We start from the raw sequence: 14,290 nt of genomic DNA, 5'->3' as shown, positions 1-14,290 counted from the left end.
AAGGGATAGAGGAAGTCAAAGCACTGAGGCAACAATAAGGATCATGTATTAACACCATGTGTGAGGAGCGCCTTTTGGTGCAGGTCTAAAATAAAAGTACCCCAAAGGATAGGCTGAGTAGCTAATGGTTAATTCCATGCATTTTTCATGCCCCGGTGACCTTAGAAAACTTGTTTTGTTGTGCATGATTGAAGCCATCATAAAGTGGAATTCTTTGTGAAGAATGTACAGTATGATGGTTTCAGATAACACATACTGAGCAGCAGCAGAAGCTGTTATCGTGCTAAGTAAAGATGAAAACTGGTGTTTTATGTTGAGAATGGGAGGTTCCAATGAGACAATAATCAGTAGGTAATGAGGGCCAACTTTATTATGGGTCACTGGATGGAAAGTTCCCACCCAGGTTCAGGCTTTAGGACCTGGGGGGCGAGCTAGGATTCTTCTCCTTGCTGCCCATGGATTCCAGGGCGGGACTGGCCAGAAATAAGATTCCAGGGCAGAGATTTTCCCACTCTGGCAATTGTCTCATACATTTCTGTCTGCTATTTGATACACTGACTTCACACAGAGCTGACGGATCTATTTGTTTGCAGGCTGAAGACAAACTTGCTGAATTATTAATAGGGCCTAATAAGGTAAGATAAAAGTGCTGCATGAGAGCAGGGGGGGAGGGGAGGGAGAGAATCCTGAGCTGCAGTCAACTGGTGGAAAATGCCCAGGCATGTGTGAAAGGGCCATAAAGTCTGTTTACCTCTGCTATGCAGTTAAAGATTCCAATGTAGATCTGAAATGTGTGGTTCATACAAGTTTGTGGAGAGATTAAACAAAGCTGTATGTGGACTGGGACGTGAACTACACGAGAGGGGGGTGGCTGTTAACTTTTGACCTGATTTCATCTGTGACAAAGGATGTCTGTCATTCCTTTGTCTGCACATTACACTGTCTGTCATAGAGTTATTTCCACAGATGATCAAATGATATTGATGATCTGGACATGTATGCAATTTGCTGTAAAACTGCACACGACAGCCTTCCATTCATTCAAAGTTGAGTCTCATGTCCAATGTGATGAGTATTATTAGGATCTAAACACTGATAGAAATCTAAGCACAAACAGCACGATCACTGAGTCACTGGACATTTAAAGAACAGTTTAGTTTCAGTGCTATTTTTCGTAGACTCACACTATGTTGAGGAAAAAAAGACTGAACTTTAACAGTGACCTGTTGTAGTCATTCAGGAGTCGTGCTATCGCTCCATCTCTGTGTGTTGGCTCTGTGGTTTAGGGAATCTGCACAAACATGTCTGGGAGGCTACTGAAAGAAAACCCTGAATATATAATCCTTAAGTGTCTGTTCTTTACTTTGTGTGAATGATGTATCTTCAGTTTATTTACCTCAATGTTTTATTATTACAGCAGATGAATATATCTGTCCACATGCACAAAGCCACGGCGTGTACGTGGACTGACCCTGGCTGCATGTTTGTCAGCACATGCACACTTTTCTTACTTTAAGGCAATAATCTGAATCCATTTCACTCTTTACTCTTTAAGAAAATTCCAAATCTCTGAACACAGATCAAGTATACCACTGTCTTGGCTTAGAATACATCCAAACGCTGCCTACGTGGCTGTTATGTAAGTCTTGCCCTGAGATCTGCTCTACATGGTTAACCTCCCATCCTGCGATAGGCTGCAGAGGAAACCCGTAAATGTGCCACAATGTGTGCTTCCTGAGTGAAGATATAACTATTGATGTTCATCTTCATGTCCTCTCGCAGCTTTTTATCTCACTAACACCATGTGGGTAACAAACCTGGTATCCCTGCTCTTTCTGGCCACAGCAGCCTCAGCTGCCACCTCTGCATCAGCTGACAAAGTCCTCAGTAACCATGCCACCATCCTGGCTGACAACAGCGCCAACTTAGCCTTCACTCTCTACCAAAACATGGCAAAGGAGAAAAATGTTGAGAACATCCTCATTTCCCCAGTTGTAGTGGCCTCCTCTCTTGGTCTGGTGGCTCTTGGTGGAAAGGACTCCACTGCCTCTCAGGTAAAAACCCTCTTGAAAGCAGATAAAGTTAAAGATGAGCAGCTGCATTCTGGTCTGGCTGAACTCCTAACGGAGGTGAGCGACCCCAAGACTCGCAACGTCACCTGGAAGATAAGCAACCGCCTGTACGGACCCAGCTCTGTTACCTTTGTGGATGATTTTGTTAAGAGGAGCAAGAAGCACTACAACTGTGACCACTCCAAGATAAACTTCAGAGACAAGAAGACCGCTCTGAACTCCATCAACGAGTGGGCGGCAAAGTCTACCGATGGCAAACTGCCCGAGGTCCTCAAGGATGTGGAGAACACAGACGGGGCAATGATCATAAATGCAATGTTTTTCAAACGTGAGTGTGATGCATTAATATGTGTAGTATCATTCAAATTCATCCCACATGAACTGAATGTTTTCTCACAGCTCATTGGGACGAGCAGTTCCATCATCAGATGGTGGACAGCCGTGGATTCATGGTGTCCCACAGCTACACTGTTTCAGTGCAGATGATGCACCGCACAGGTAGGTGGAGATGGATGGAGGATTTAATATTCTTGGAGATATAACTGTTACAACAACGTTTATAGTTTATGGTTGTGAGTAATGAACATCATTTCCCATAAGCCCCAGACCAATATAGGTAAGACACAAACTCCAGACAGACAAATAAAGCCAATGTGACAAAAGTACAGTTCCTTGACTGGCCACATGAGGCTGTCAATCCCCATGTTTACAGCAGAAATAACATTTACACCGTGATACCAAGAACAGTTTTGATCTCTCAGAATTCCATTCATGACAACCGTGAATCAGGTAGATTTAAACTCAGTTTAAACAGTTTAGATCAAAGTTAGGATGTAGATGTGGCCATTTTAGGCGGCTGTCAAGTTTCCATCCATCCATCATCTGAACCCGCTTTGTCCTGCACTGCAGGGTCACAAGAGGCTGGAGCCTATCCCAGCTATCTACGGGTGAGAGGCAGTCCATCACAGGGCAACATACACAGACAAACTACCATTCACACTCACACACACACCTACAGGCAATTTAGAGTTACCAATTGACCTAACAAGCACATCTTTCTGGAATGTGAGAGGAAGCCAGAGTACCCGGACACAATATCAGATGAAAAGGTTACTTTTGAGTTTTGGTAACAATGTAATATCCTCATGCATAAATAGCTGTTTGGATCAATTAACTTCACTTTACTTCCAGGTTGAGGCCCTCATAGGCCTATTACTGAATACAATACTACTTCTAGGGTTAATGCAACAAAACTTGGTTAGGTTAAGGTAAGCAAAGCTAGGGCATATCCATTCAAAACGTTATATTTCTTTAAATGTTGTTTATGTTCATGTGTGGCACAATTTTACATAATTTAAAGTTTAAAGGCTAACCTTTGAAATCATATGTGTACTCAGGTCTGTTTGGCTTCTATGAGGACGCCAGCAATAAGCTGACCATCCTAAGCATGCCCCTGGCTCATAAGAAGTCTACTGTGGTGTTCCTGATGCCCTACCATGTGGAGCCTCTTGAAAGAGTGGAGAAGATGCTGACCAAGACGCAACTGAACACATGGATGGGCAAGCTGAAGCAGACAGCAGTAGCTGTGTCTCTGCCCAAAGTCAGCATGGAAGTTAGTCACAACCTGCAGGTAAAAGACGACTAAAGTGGTTCTAAATGACCAGAACTCAGTCAGTATTTTGCCTTACGAGCATCGTTCTGCTCCTCCTCCTCAGAAACACCTCCAGGAGCTGGGCCTGACCGAGGCAGTGGACAAATCCAAAGCCGACTTGTCCAACATCTCTGGTAAGAAGGACCTGTACCTGTCCAGTGTGTTCCACGCCTCTGCTATAGAATGGGACACTGAAGGAAATGAAATGGACACCAGCGTCTTTGGCACTGACAAGCTGAAAAACCCCAAACTCTTCTACGCTGACCATCCTTTCATCTTCCTCGTGAAGGACCAGAAAACAAACTCCATCCTGTTCATTGGCAGGATGGTCAGGCCAAAGGGTGAAAAGATGAGAGATGAATTGTAACCACATGCTGACCTGGATTTCTGACTTATATGTCTGTGAGTGTGGATTTTCTACTGCAATATGCTGAGAAAAAAAAAGATTTTGACGTGCATTCCTTCACATGTCCACAGCATTCCACAATATGAGATGTGTTTAAGCATTTTGGCCTGTGTCTGTGTGGATTTAAAAAAAATGTTACTAAAATGTGTTCAACAGTCTTACTTTTGGAGAGATTTTAAGTCACACACTTTATTTTTGTCTTGGATGTTTTTTTGTGCTCATCCTCTGCACTGCTACTTTGCTATTTGTCTTGGTATTGATGTTCCCTGAATGCACTGGTCCACACAGACTAAACTAAGGTGGAATTTATAAGAATATATATGTGTGCACATGTGGTTTTATCATACAAATTCACAAATTTACTGTTACAAATTTTCAGTTTTTGCATTAAAAGTGTGAAAAAAACACCTTGACTTTAGGTGCTGGTCCTTTCCTTTGTGTACAGAAGACCCTAAATGTGCCTGTTTGGCTTGAGCAGGGGGGCTGCAATCAGGCCTCTTCTGAGAGTTCCAGCTGAGAGAGTTCCGGCTGTTTGTTCATGGTATGTAGAACTGCAGACGCATACATTGTGTCTTGTCTATAAATATACTACTCTAAAAACAGAATTCAAATTAAATAGTAACTGAATTGGCTGTCATTTTTTTAAACTTCTCCTTTGTTTGAGTGGGGGCTTTTCTTTGAGTGTATCACCACCACAGGGCATTTGCATGAGAACAATTTTTTAATTTGACACATTTCTCAAATTATTGCTGAGGTAGTGATTAAATATTGAACTGAAACTTCTTATTTGTTGCTAAAATCTAAATTCTGTAATTTATGTGTGACTCAGTAAGGATGTATGGGGATGTGATGAGCATCCTCCCTGCAGGAGATGATGTCATTTAGCAGTTTAGCTCCCCTCCGCCTTAAAAAAAAAACAAAAAACAAAACAATTGCTATGGTTTTGTGGATTGCAGAAGTGCCCCCAGAAGAGGGCGCTGTGCATCTTGTGGTTGCAATGTCCATACTGTTAGACTTTTGATACACAGATTCCCTTATAAAAAATGTCACGCACTATTGCATGCAATTTGCATACACTTGAGACACTGTGACGTCACTGCACAACGCCTAGACCTTCTTGCTTACATAATTTACAAAAGTTTGAATAAAATGTGGTCTATTGAATAATATTAAATAAGTATGGCTTAAAATGTTGGGAGTATGTCATAAAAATGTTGTTACGACCCTGGCTCAGGGGGTAGAAACATAATAATAATAATAATAATAATGAAGAACAATAGTTTGATTGCCTAGTAACGGCAATCAAACTAATAATAATAATATAAGAGGCATTTAAATTCAGCACGATATTCGTTTAATAACTTAATGATTAAACAAGCATTTAATATTTACTTTTGCTGATATCTCGCGCTCCATCGCGCGTGAGGAGGAGGAGGAGGAGGAGGAGGGCTCGCGCTGTGATGGGACTACAAACCCGTTAGCACCCACAGCCTCCTCCTTTTCCATCATGGCTCCCTCGTTAGACAGGCAAGGATACTGGGGGCGGCCGACCTCAACGCTGGACTGGTGTGAAGAAAATTATGTGGTGTCTTACTACATCGCGGAATTTTGTAAGTAACACGTAACTGCGTGGTTTACTGTGGAAACGGAGCGTTTGTGTTGTGTGTGTGTGTGTGTAAGGAAGCGTTCGGGTTGTGTACGTACAGTCGCCCCTGTCACGTAAACGTGAAGTAGAGACAGAGGCTGTGTCCACGGAGGGTTTGTGTTGTTGTTTTATTTTAACTACTGAACCAAACGTAGGTTCAATACAGTGTTTCACAGCAGCAGCGCTGTGAGTTGATGAATAGACGCCGTTGGTCGCGGAGATACTGTCACACTGTCGAGCTGCTTTGCATGAAGCTTCACTGTAGGGTGCTTTGCAGCGAGTGTTAGCTAACGTCATCAGAAAACACTCAACTCTCAGTTCCACATTGTTCCTCGCTGCACATAACACTTCTGTCTGTGGGATGTAGTTTTCCGTGTAGGACTACATGGTGCGTTCAAGGGCAATACCTGGAAGTTAAAATGCATTTTCTTCATACTGTCAGGGCGCCTCAGTGTTTTGTCTAACGATAGGAAACTGGTTCCTCAAGAACCACCATCTGAGATGTAAACGATATTTTCTGAGCTGCTGTGTCTGCTGACCCAGTGCAGACATGACAGCTTCACTCACGTGCAGTGACACCACGATGGAAGAAAAAATAAAACTTATTATTGTGCAAGATTCAGCTAGATTCTGCATGTAATGATTAGTCAGACAAGGAAAGCTTCTGTTCTAGTGTCTATGTGTCGTTTAACTTTATTTTAGACTTATTAGATCATTAAAGGGTGCTCATCACATTTGTGTGGGAATCAGTCCAGTTCCAGTCCGGAGTACTAAGTGATGCAACAGTTAGTCCAAAGTGAAGACAAGCCAAGTGTGTCAGAGTTTAATCAGACTCCTGCTTTACGATCTTTAGCAGTGATACTTTTATCGTTATTCTCCTGAAAGGTCTACCTGTAGGCTATATTTCATCAATATTTATGTTTTGGTGGCCTAGCTCGGTAGTTGTTTTGAGCTGCAGATGAATTGTTTGGCATTTAAACTTTTATTCAGGTTACAAAGGCTGGAATGTGGCATTGTTCTTTCAGTAAAGCGACACCGCTGCAACTTTAATCCTCATTTGATGTGTGCTTTTGTGCGATATCATGCCAGTTTTTTGTTGTTTTTTTTTTAACATCAGCACATGGTGACAGAGGAAAGCAAATAGTGTCACCCACAGACTCACTTTCAAATATTTGCAGTTAATACACCCAAAACACATCACCCATGCACTCATGCTGTTTTATTCTTGGCATGTGTGCATTTATTATCAGTATCCAAAGTCCACACGTTCTAAAATGGTCACTCTTAAGGCCTGCAGGGAAACTCCTTGGCTTTTATCAGACACCTGTAGAAAAAGGGAAAAAGTGACGTGCTGGTCGTGAGGATCAGTTTACTCTAGTGCAGTATTAGTTTTCAAACTAGTTAACATCCTGGTGAACCTCATTGTTTTCCACGCCTGAATTTGTACATTACCACACCCAGAAAGAGCAAGGTTGTGATCAGTGTTAAGGCAAGTTCCCTGTGGGAATTCAAGCGGTACAGTAAGTACACAAATGCGGCCTAGGGGAGGGATTTCATTAATTAAACCAACATTGGGCAGTATTCTACTGCAGCACTGCACTAACTACCTTCTGAAACCTCTTTCAGGGCTGTTTACAGTTATAGTCCTGCTACATTCTAACCATTGATCTGTAATAAAGGCCATGTAGCTTAGGCACGCCTGCTTTACTCTACCACTTCAGTCCTGTAATAAGACACCATTCATGTTAGTGTTACAGTATATGATCACAGCTGTCTCCCTGAACTTTCGCTGCTGTCACAGAGCTAATCAAAGATATTCAGAAAGGTCGTTCTGTGTGGCAGAAAACATACCTCCATTGTCTTTTTTTGAACAGGGAACACCGTCAGCAACCTGATTATGATTCTTCCTCCCATTTGTGGGGCCATCCAGACGTTTCGTGATGGTCTTGAGACCCGCTACATCTGCTCCTTCATTGGGCTGGCAGGTGGGCGCATTGTAGCAGTGACACAACTGTAGCAAACAGTTAAAGTTGCACGGTTTTTACTGTATGTGTGAGATTTATTTTTATTTGTCTTCTAGCGGTTGGTGTCGGCTCCTGGTGCTTCCACATGACGCTGCTATATGAGATGCAGGTGGGTCACAGTGACTCTGAATGTATTCATACATGAATGAGACTCATTATGATTATTACTAAACCTCTGCAGCGTAATAAAATGCTTCTTTATGCTGATGCATTGCAGTGACGTACAAAATGTTTGTTTCTTTATATTGTCATTTTCAGTTACTGGACGAGTTGCCAATGATTTACAGTACCTGTGTGTTTGTCTACTGTCTGTAAGTAGCTCAGCATTTGGGGTGTGTTACTTTTAAAGCGCTCTGTGGTTGTAAAATGAACCAGTGGATTCAATGATAACTTGATCCAATCCAGGAAGCACAGTGAGGCATGGTTTTTTTGGTTGTAGCATTGATTCTGAACTAGACTTGTGTTTCTTTGATTTTAGCTCAGCCTGTTGTCTGCTCTTCATTATTCGATCCCAAAATAAAAGCATCCATGTCCTTTTTCAGATATGAGTGCTTCAAGCAAGAGAACAACATCAGTTTTTTTCCTATTATATTATTATTAATCTTCAGTGTGTCAGTCACTGTGGTGAGTGTCCACGTCCATTAACTTTGAATTGTAAAAGAGGCATAACATCAGTCTTTTCCCTTTGACTAGTTGACTTTGCATTTATGTTGCACAGGTGTACTTACAGTGGAAGGAGCCGGTGTTTCACCAGGTAAGGCAGTGCTCACCCTCACATTCACCTGGCTCATATTGGCCATTGTTTGCTGTTAGTGCTCAGTGTGTCTAAGGTCATCTTTACCTTGTGTAAACAATGAGCTTGCCAACAGCACACAAACTCAGTACTGGTAGCATTTTGTATCAAAGGAGATTGATGGAGTGTTGAAAAAATGAAAGGTATTAAGTCACAAAACTCTTTGCTGAATCTTAATATGGGATCACACCACTGTTACTAAGTGTTTCCTCTTCTTGGTCTTAACTAAACAAACCTTTAAAGATAAGCTTCAGTTATACCCAGAGTTTGTCTGTGCCGCAGAGTCGTACATTGTGTGTATTCCATTACAACGGTAAGGACACTGTGACAAGCTGCCTTTGTTTAGTCTTGGGAGCTGACTTTGTTTACTAATCACACTGCTCCATAGTGGTTATGATAACGCTGTCCCTGCAGTGATCCAGCAACAACACTGTTGTGAATGTTGCATTCAGCAGGTTTTGAGAAGAAAAAAGAAAACACGTTGGCAGAGAGAAGTTAAATGATGTTGTTTGGTTCTGTACTATTCTTGGGAATGCGATGTCTCAGTTGCTTCAGATTTCGTACAAACTTTGACACAGACTTACAGATGGACTGATTAGAATTTTGATGGTCAAAGGTCATGCTAACTCCGACCACACCTGTAGCTTGATACACATCAGTTGAACAAACTGTATGAACACTAACATTAAAATTAGTGGCACCAGATATTAAGCAGACTTTAACCCAGCAGCTCTTTAGTACAAAGTCTGTGTAATGTTAGATTGACTTCACATGGGAGTAGAACTGCTACTTAGCAAGCAAAGGTGTGCTGATGTGCATGTCCTGTCCATGCTCTAACTCTAAAGCTAAAGAATAGCAAGTACTTCAGTAGTGAAAGTCAGAATCAAAATTCCTGTATTTATCCCTAAGGGGAAATTGTTTCTGTTCAAACATGCAGGTTTCCTGACCAAGAAAATAAAGATAGGTATAGAATTAAAATATAACAAATATATAAACTTATATGAAACATACTTACATATGTATACACAGTAACATGGTAAAAAAGCATGATATACTAAGAATAACTTTGTATATAGGTATTTAGGCAGTTGGACAGTTAAAGTACAGAGTTCAGAAGTCAGATGGGGACAGCAGGAATGATTTCCTGTGTGTCTCTGTGGTGCAGGGCGGGAGTAAGAGTAAAATGTGTCTGACAATCTTCTGTGAGTGGATACTTATCATACAGCCAAAAACAAAAGGAAAGTTGTTAATGTTCATTACATATGTGTTCCTTTGTCATATGTGTTACAATCACATACCTGCCCCTTTCTTCAGGTCATGTATGGTGCTCTAGTGGCTTGCCTGGTGATGCGTTCCATCTTCATTGTTACATGGTAAGTTTGAAAATGCGAAAGTTGTAAAATTAGATATACTATCCTATCAAAAGTATAATATCCAGTAAGGTATCAACATGCTGAAGCATCTTTTACGTGTTTGTTTTAGGGTGTACCCATGGCTCAGGCCATTGTGTTACACCTCCTTAGGTATCTTTATGTTAGGGTTCCTGCTGTGGAACATTGACAATATCTTCTGTGACTCTTTAAGGTAAGTAAGTTGAAAAATACTAAAGATTTTTGTTCGGATGTAAGCGCAGAAATGTTTTGAAGTGTTGGCTCCTCACTCTCTCATCTCAGAGCCAGTAGACAAACGCTGCCCCCTGGTGTTGGAGTGGTAACACAGTTCCACGCCTGGTGGCACATCTTCACAGGCCTGGGATCCTACCTGCACATACTTCTCAGGTAAGCTGTCCCAGGATACAGCTGGGGGAGGTTATATTGTGATATCACTAGTTCATATGTAAATTCAAGAAATATTTTTGTTCTTTTCAGCTTGCAGATCAGATCAACCTACCTCAAGTACAGACCAAAAGTTAAGGTATTTATATTGCTTCTTATCTTTCTCAGCCTTTGCTTGTTTTTTTTTATTATCGGCTGTATTATCCCTTCTGACTCATTGTCATCCTAACTTTGCTCAGTTTCTCTGTGGAGTCTGGCCCACACTGCACATTGAACCACAGAAGATGAGCTGAAGTGAAGGGATGGGGACCAGCTGACAGATGGTGACACATCCAGACACCATCAGCACAGGGACCGGTGCCCCCTCCTTGCCACTGCTGGGAATCGCAGCTTACAGCTAGGCGGCATGTGGACCCCAAGGCACCACCCCAGGAACCCTTTGGTTCTCATTGCGGGGACAGTACAGTATAGCATTAAATCCTAAGAAATTGATTTTTTTTATCAATCATAATTTATTAGATTAGCTTTCCTGTAATTTTATTGACATCTAGATTTTTAATTTACTCATACGTTTTTGATTTGATGAGTAAATGATGCAGTTGTAAAATGCAGATGTTAGCTTGAATAGGGTCTGGGAAAGGAATTTCACTCCACATTATGTGTGTATATTTAGTCCTGTGAATATTTGAATCACCTCAGCCTAAATATACATTTAAATAGACCTTCATTATCAATAAGTATCGATAAGACTATTAGTGGTAGATTTAAAAATTGAGGGAGCTCTATGTACAACAGTGAGGCAGCATCATACCGAGTCTGGTGTAGAAGGTGAATGTGATACCGTTACTGTGGCTCAGCTTTCACTTTCAATTCATCAGAACATACCACAATTAGATTTATTACTTTAAATCATGGTTATTTTATGTTGCCAAAGTTACACCTGAATTTTAATTAGTTGTGTAACATGGGTCATGTAATGGTTTACCTGGTTATACACAAGCAAGAAATGCCTCTTTCTTAAAGTTTTGTTAACAGAGTTAAAATGTTCCCATAGCAAAGTGAGCTACACCTCAAGCTTCTGTGGACAAAGTGATACTCCAAAACACTACTCCCACAGGGAGAGAGGGGAGAAAAAGAGTCTTGCTCAGGGTGTGTTATGTTAGCAAACACCTTTGTTGGAGTTTGATTAGCAACTAGAGGGTCCAGTCAGGCAGACATAATGCAAGCAATGCAGGAACGTCACTGGGAATGCCCATCATCTATCTCAAGCTGTTATTACTCACTAGATCAATGTGGCTTCAGCGGACTGAGTGTAAATGCTGATATTAAAACCAGCTAAGTCTGTTATAAACAACATTTCATAACTGTAATAGTTAAACTCAAAGGACCAAGGAATGAATGGAACATGTCTAAATGTTTGTGTCTTCATTAGCTGCAGGAACCTGAGTACCAGACACAGCCAGTTCTGGGAAGCTTCATTACATCATCCTAACACAAAATTCCCTCCACAGTCATGCTAAAGATCAATAATGCAGTTGAGTGCAGAAAAATGCTTTTAAAGGTACTTGAGACATCTCTTACTACACTAGTTCATTTTATTTAACCTTTATTTATTAGTCCTTTATCCTCATTTATTAATGCCATGGCATCATGGTGATGAGTCAAAAGGCTCATATGTTAGTGACCACTAGATGGCGCCTATTTCTAGCGTTTTTCAGACATTGCCAATCATTCCACAGTGCATCGAAAAACTACCTACGTCTCCACTTCTGGATTTGTGTTATGAAAGGGCTTTTTATTTACAACGTTTATTTGGCTACTGTGAAACAGTGAATAGAGCTGGAGCTTGAAGTAACTGAAACTGGAACATACACTACGTGATGATCACGTAGAGATATTTGTATTTGTGTGGCCTCCTAAAGTGTTGGATTATCTCCTGAGACAACATTCATTTCTCATGATGCTTAAACGCTTTGTCTCATGCTTGGGTATGTGAGTTCATAAACCCAGTGTTACAAACAGTCATAAGCACAATGTATGAAAGATAAGTATTACTTTGGCTGTTTGTTATTATCTTGAAATCGCTGCTCATTAGTAGTGGTGAGCAGAGGGTGCCTTATCATAATCCTTGCGGTGTAATCCAAGTTGCCTTGTGATAAACCATTCAATTTGTCCCTTGTGTTTTGCAGTGTGACCTGATAATTAGGAGAACAAACAGTAACAGCTTCTAATGTGGTCTGTGCCTGATTCTCTGGCCTTTCACTCATTTCATGTGTCCAACAAGTAGTTACAGTGATATTAACTGTAGATGTAAGAGATAATACACTGAGGCCAGAAGAAAAAACTTCTGCCACCGTTTTTTTGTTGAATTTAAATCGTGTGCCAGTCTTTTATGATGTCCTAAATTGTCAAATAAAATGTGTCAAAGTCACTTGAATGTGTGTCAGATGTCATTTGAATAGGCTTCACAACCTCTTATCACCATCATCTGACCGATTCTAGAGAGGTTGACCCACTCAAAACACTGCAATCCATCTGAAGCTGTGCAGGCAAGTTTTGACATGATTTTTTTGTATCAGTGAAGATTGTAAAGGAAACCACACTGTGTACAGAAGGCTGGTTTATTTATGTTGAACACAACTCCGAACTATGTGTCAGGGTGATTACCCAAAGATTCAGTCCTTCCACACACACAAATCTGTCAAACAGCTGCCCACAGGTTCCACAAAATTAAGGCGTGTATGTGTGTGCTTCAACCTTGATGCTGTGGGGACCCAAAATGACAAAGGTCACATTATGGGGACATGTAAATGTCTGAATTGGAAGGTAACTACAAGTTAATGTAATGAGTGTTGCAACTGTACATGCTGGCAGCTGCGGTTTTTAAAATAAAGTTTGAGGTTCGAGTCTCCTGGGCAACCATGAATGACCGTGAGTAACTTTTTTTTTCTATTTTGAGTCATATCCTGTATAATACAAATGCACTGTACATATTGTGAAGTCACCGACGAGGAGGTTTGTAGCTCAGTGTGGGAAGATGTGAACATCGCCATCTTGGCAGCTTTGAGACGTGCAGCTATCATAACTATTATTTACTGCAACAAGGCAGAGTCAAAAATATGTTTAATAGCCAGAGCTGAAGGTCCCTCTTGTTTGTGTTTACAGCTGTTACACTGCTTCCTCTGCTTTGCCCCCAGCACATCCGAACCCAACTTTTTAACCATTTGACATTCCACCAAATCATTAAGTATGATTAAAACAAATAAGTTACATAAAAATGTACAGCTTGTTCAGAACAGTGGTCTTTTCAGGCTGCTGAAGTTAGGCATTTTAACATGGAGGTTTATGGGGATTGACTCACTGTAGAAGCCAGTAGCTGGGGCTACTGAGGTCATACATGGAAAAAAGTTATTTTTTGTGTTTCCTCATGTTCATGTTTTGTGTATGTTGATCTTATGATGCTGCAAACACTGACTGGTGCAACCCATTATTAGCAGTCCTGCTTCTCACGTGCATGTATAGAGTATGAATTGTTTCTTTACATCATTCAGCGCACTGTCAGGGGGGCAAGTTTCAACACAGAATAATTATAACATCCATATCTTACACTGCATTCCTCTTTGTGTGTCATACTGTAAAAGTAGCCTGTGTGTACAGTATGTTCCTGCCGGTCCACTCACTGCTCATTCACATAACGTTGTTTCTCCTGCACATGTCAAGCTTAGCAGGAAAACGCAGCGTGAATGTTACAGATTTTATTGGAAACATCAGATCCAGTTTTTTTGGCCTGCGGGGACAGCATTATGAATTATGAATCACTGTGTTGAGTGTGTAATACAGTCCTAATGACTCTATTACTACGCACTAACATGTACAGGTTTTTCCCGATGCCCACTTCCTTTGACTCAGGATAGTGTTTGCTGA

General features: G+C 41.1%; 2 protein-coding genes across 2 annotated transcripts; both read left to right on the top strand.

The window, feature by feature from the left end:
• Positions 1 to 460: 460 nt before the first annotated feature.
• Positions 461 to 4,632, top strand: serpinh1a (serpin peptidase inhibitor, clade H (heat shock protein 47), member 1a). The gene is made up of 5 exons (XM_028422481.1): positions 461 to 635; positions 1,783 to 2,400; positions 2,472 to 2,570; positions 3,470 to 3,702; positions 3,788 to 4,632. Exons 2-5 carry the CDS (start codon positions 1,803 to 1,805, stop codon positions 4,088 to 4,090), a joined length of 1,233 nt encoding a protein of 410 aa, XP_028278282.1. The 5' UTR covers positions 461 to 635; positions 1,783 to 1,802; the 3' UTR covers positions 4,091 to 4,632.
• A 986-nt stretch (positions 4,633 to 5,618) lies between these two features.
• Positions 5,619 to 12,797, top strand: acer3 (alkaline ceramidase 3). Its single transcript, XM_028422329.1, has 11 exons — positions 5,619 to 5,739; positions 7,649 to 7,759; positions 7,855 to 7,907; positions 8,057 to 8,109; positions 8,341 to 8,422; positions 8,517 to 8,552; positions 9,906 to 9,964; positions 10,074 to 10,175; positions 10,265 to 10,369; positions 10,460 to 10,505; positions 10,606 to 12,797. The coding sequence occupies exons 1-11, from the start codon at positions 5,637 to 5,639 to the stop codon at positions 10,657 to 10,659; spliced, it is 804 nt and encodes a 267-aa protein (XP_028278130.1). The 5' UTR covers positions 5,619 to 5,636; the 3' UTR covers positions 10,660 to 12,797.
• Positions 12,798 to 14,290: the final 1,493 nt, after the last annotated feature.

Source organism: Parambassis ranga, chromosome 14 (assembly GCF_900634625.1).
Source record: "Parambassis ranga chromosome 14, fParRan2.1, whole genome shotgun sequence".
Classification (NCBI taxonomy): Eukaryota; Metazoa; Chordata; class Actinopteri; family Ambassidae; genus Parambassis; species Parambassis ranga.
Note: the sequence above shows the minus strand (reverse complement) of the source record. Positions and strands in the feature narration are given on the sequence as shown.

What these genes read in the sequence shown, in the direction of transcription:
- acer3 (XM_028422329.1), top strand. Translation starts at nt 5,637, where the DNA reads ATGGCTCCCTCGTTAGACAGGCAAGGATACTGGGGGCGGCCGACCTCA. An exon ending in TCAGTGTGTCAGTCACTGTG is followed by an intron (nt 8,423 to 8,516) that starts GTGAGTGTCCAC and finishes TATGTTGCACAG; the next exon opens with GTGTACTTACAGTGGAAGGA. An exon ending in AGGAGCCGGTGTTTCACCAG is followed by an intron (nt 8,553 to 9,905) that starts GTAAGGCAGTGC and finishes CCCTTTCTTCAG; the next exon opens with GTCATGTATGGTGCTCTAGT.
- serpinh1a (XM_028422481.1), top strand. Translation starts at nt 1,803, where the DNA reads ATGTGGGTAACAAACCTGGTATCCCTGCTCTTTCTGGCCACAGCAGCC. An exon ending in AAATGCAATGTTTTTCAAAC is followed by an intron (nt 2,401 to 2,471) that starts GTGAGTGTGATG and finishes GTTTTCTCACAG; the next exon opens with CTCATTGGGACGAGCAGTTC. An exon ending in AAGTTAGTCACAACCTGCAG is followed by an intron (nt 3,703 to 3,787) that starts GTAAAAGACGAC and finishes CCTCCTCCTCAG; the next exon opens with AAACACCTCCAGGAGCTGGG.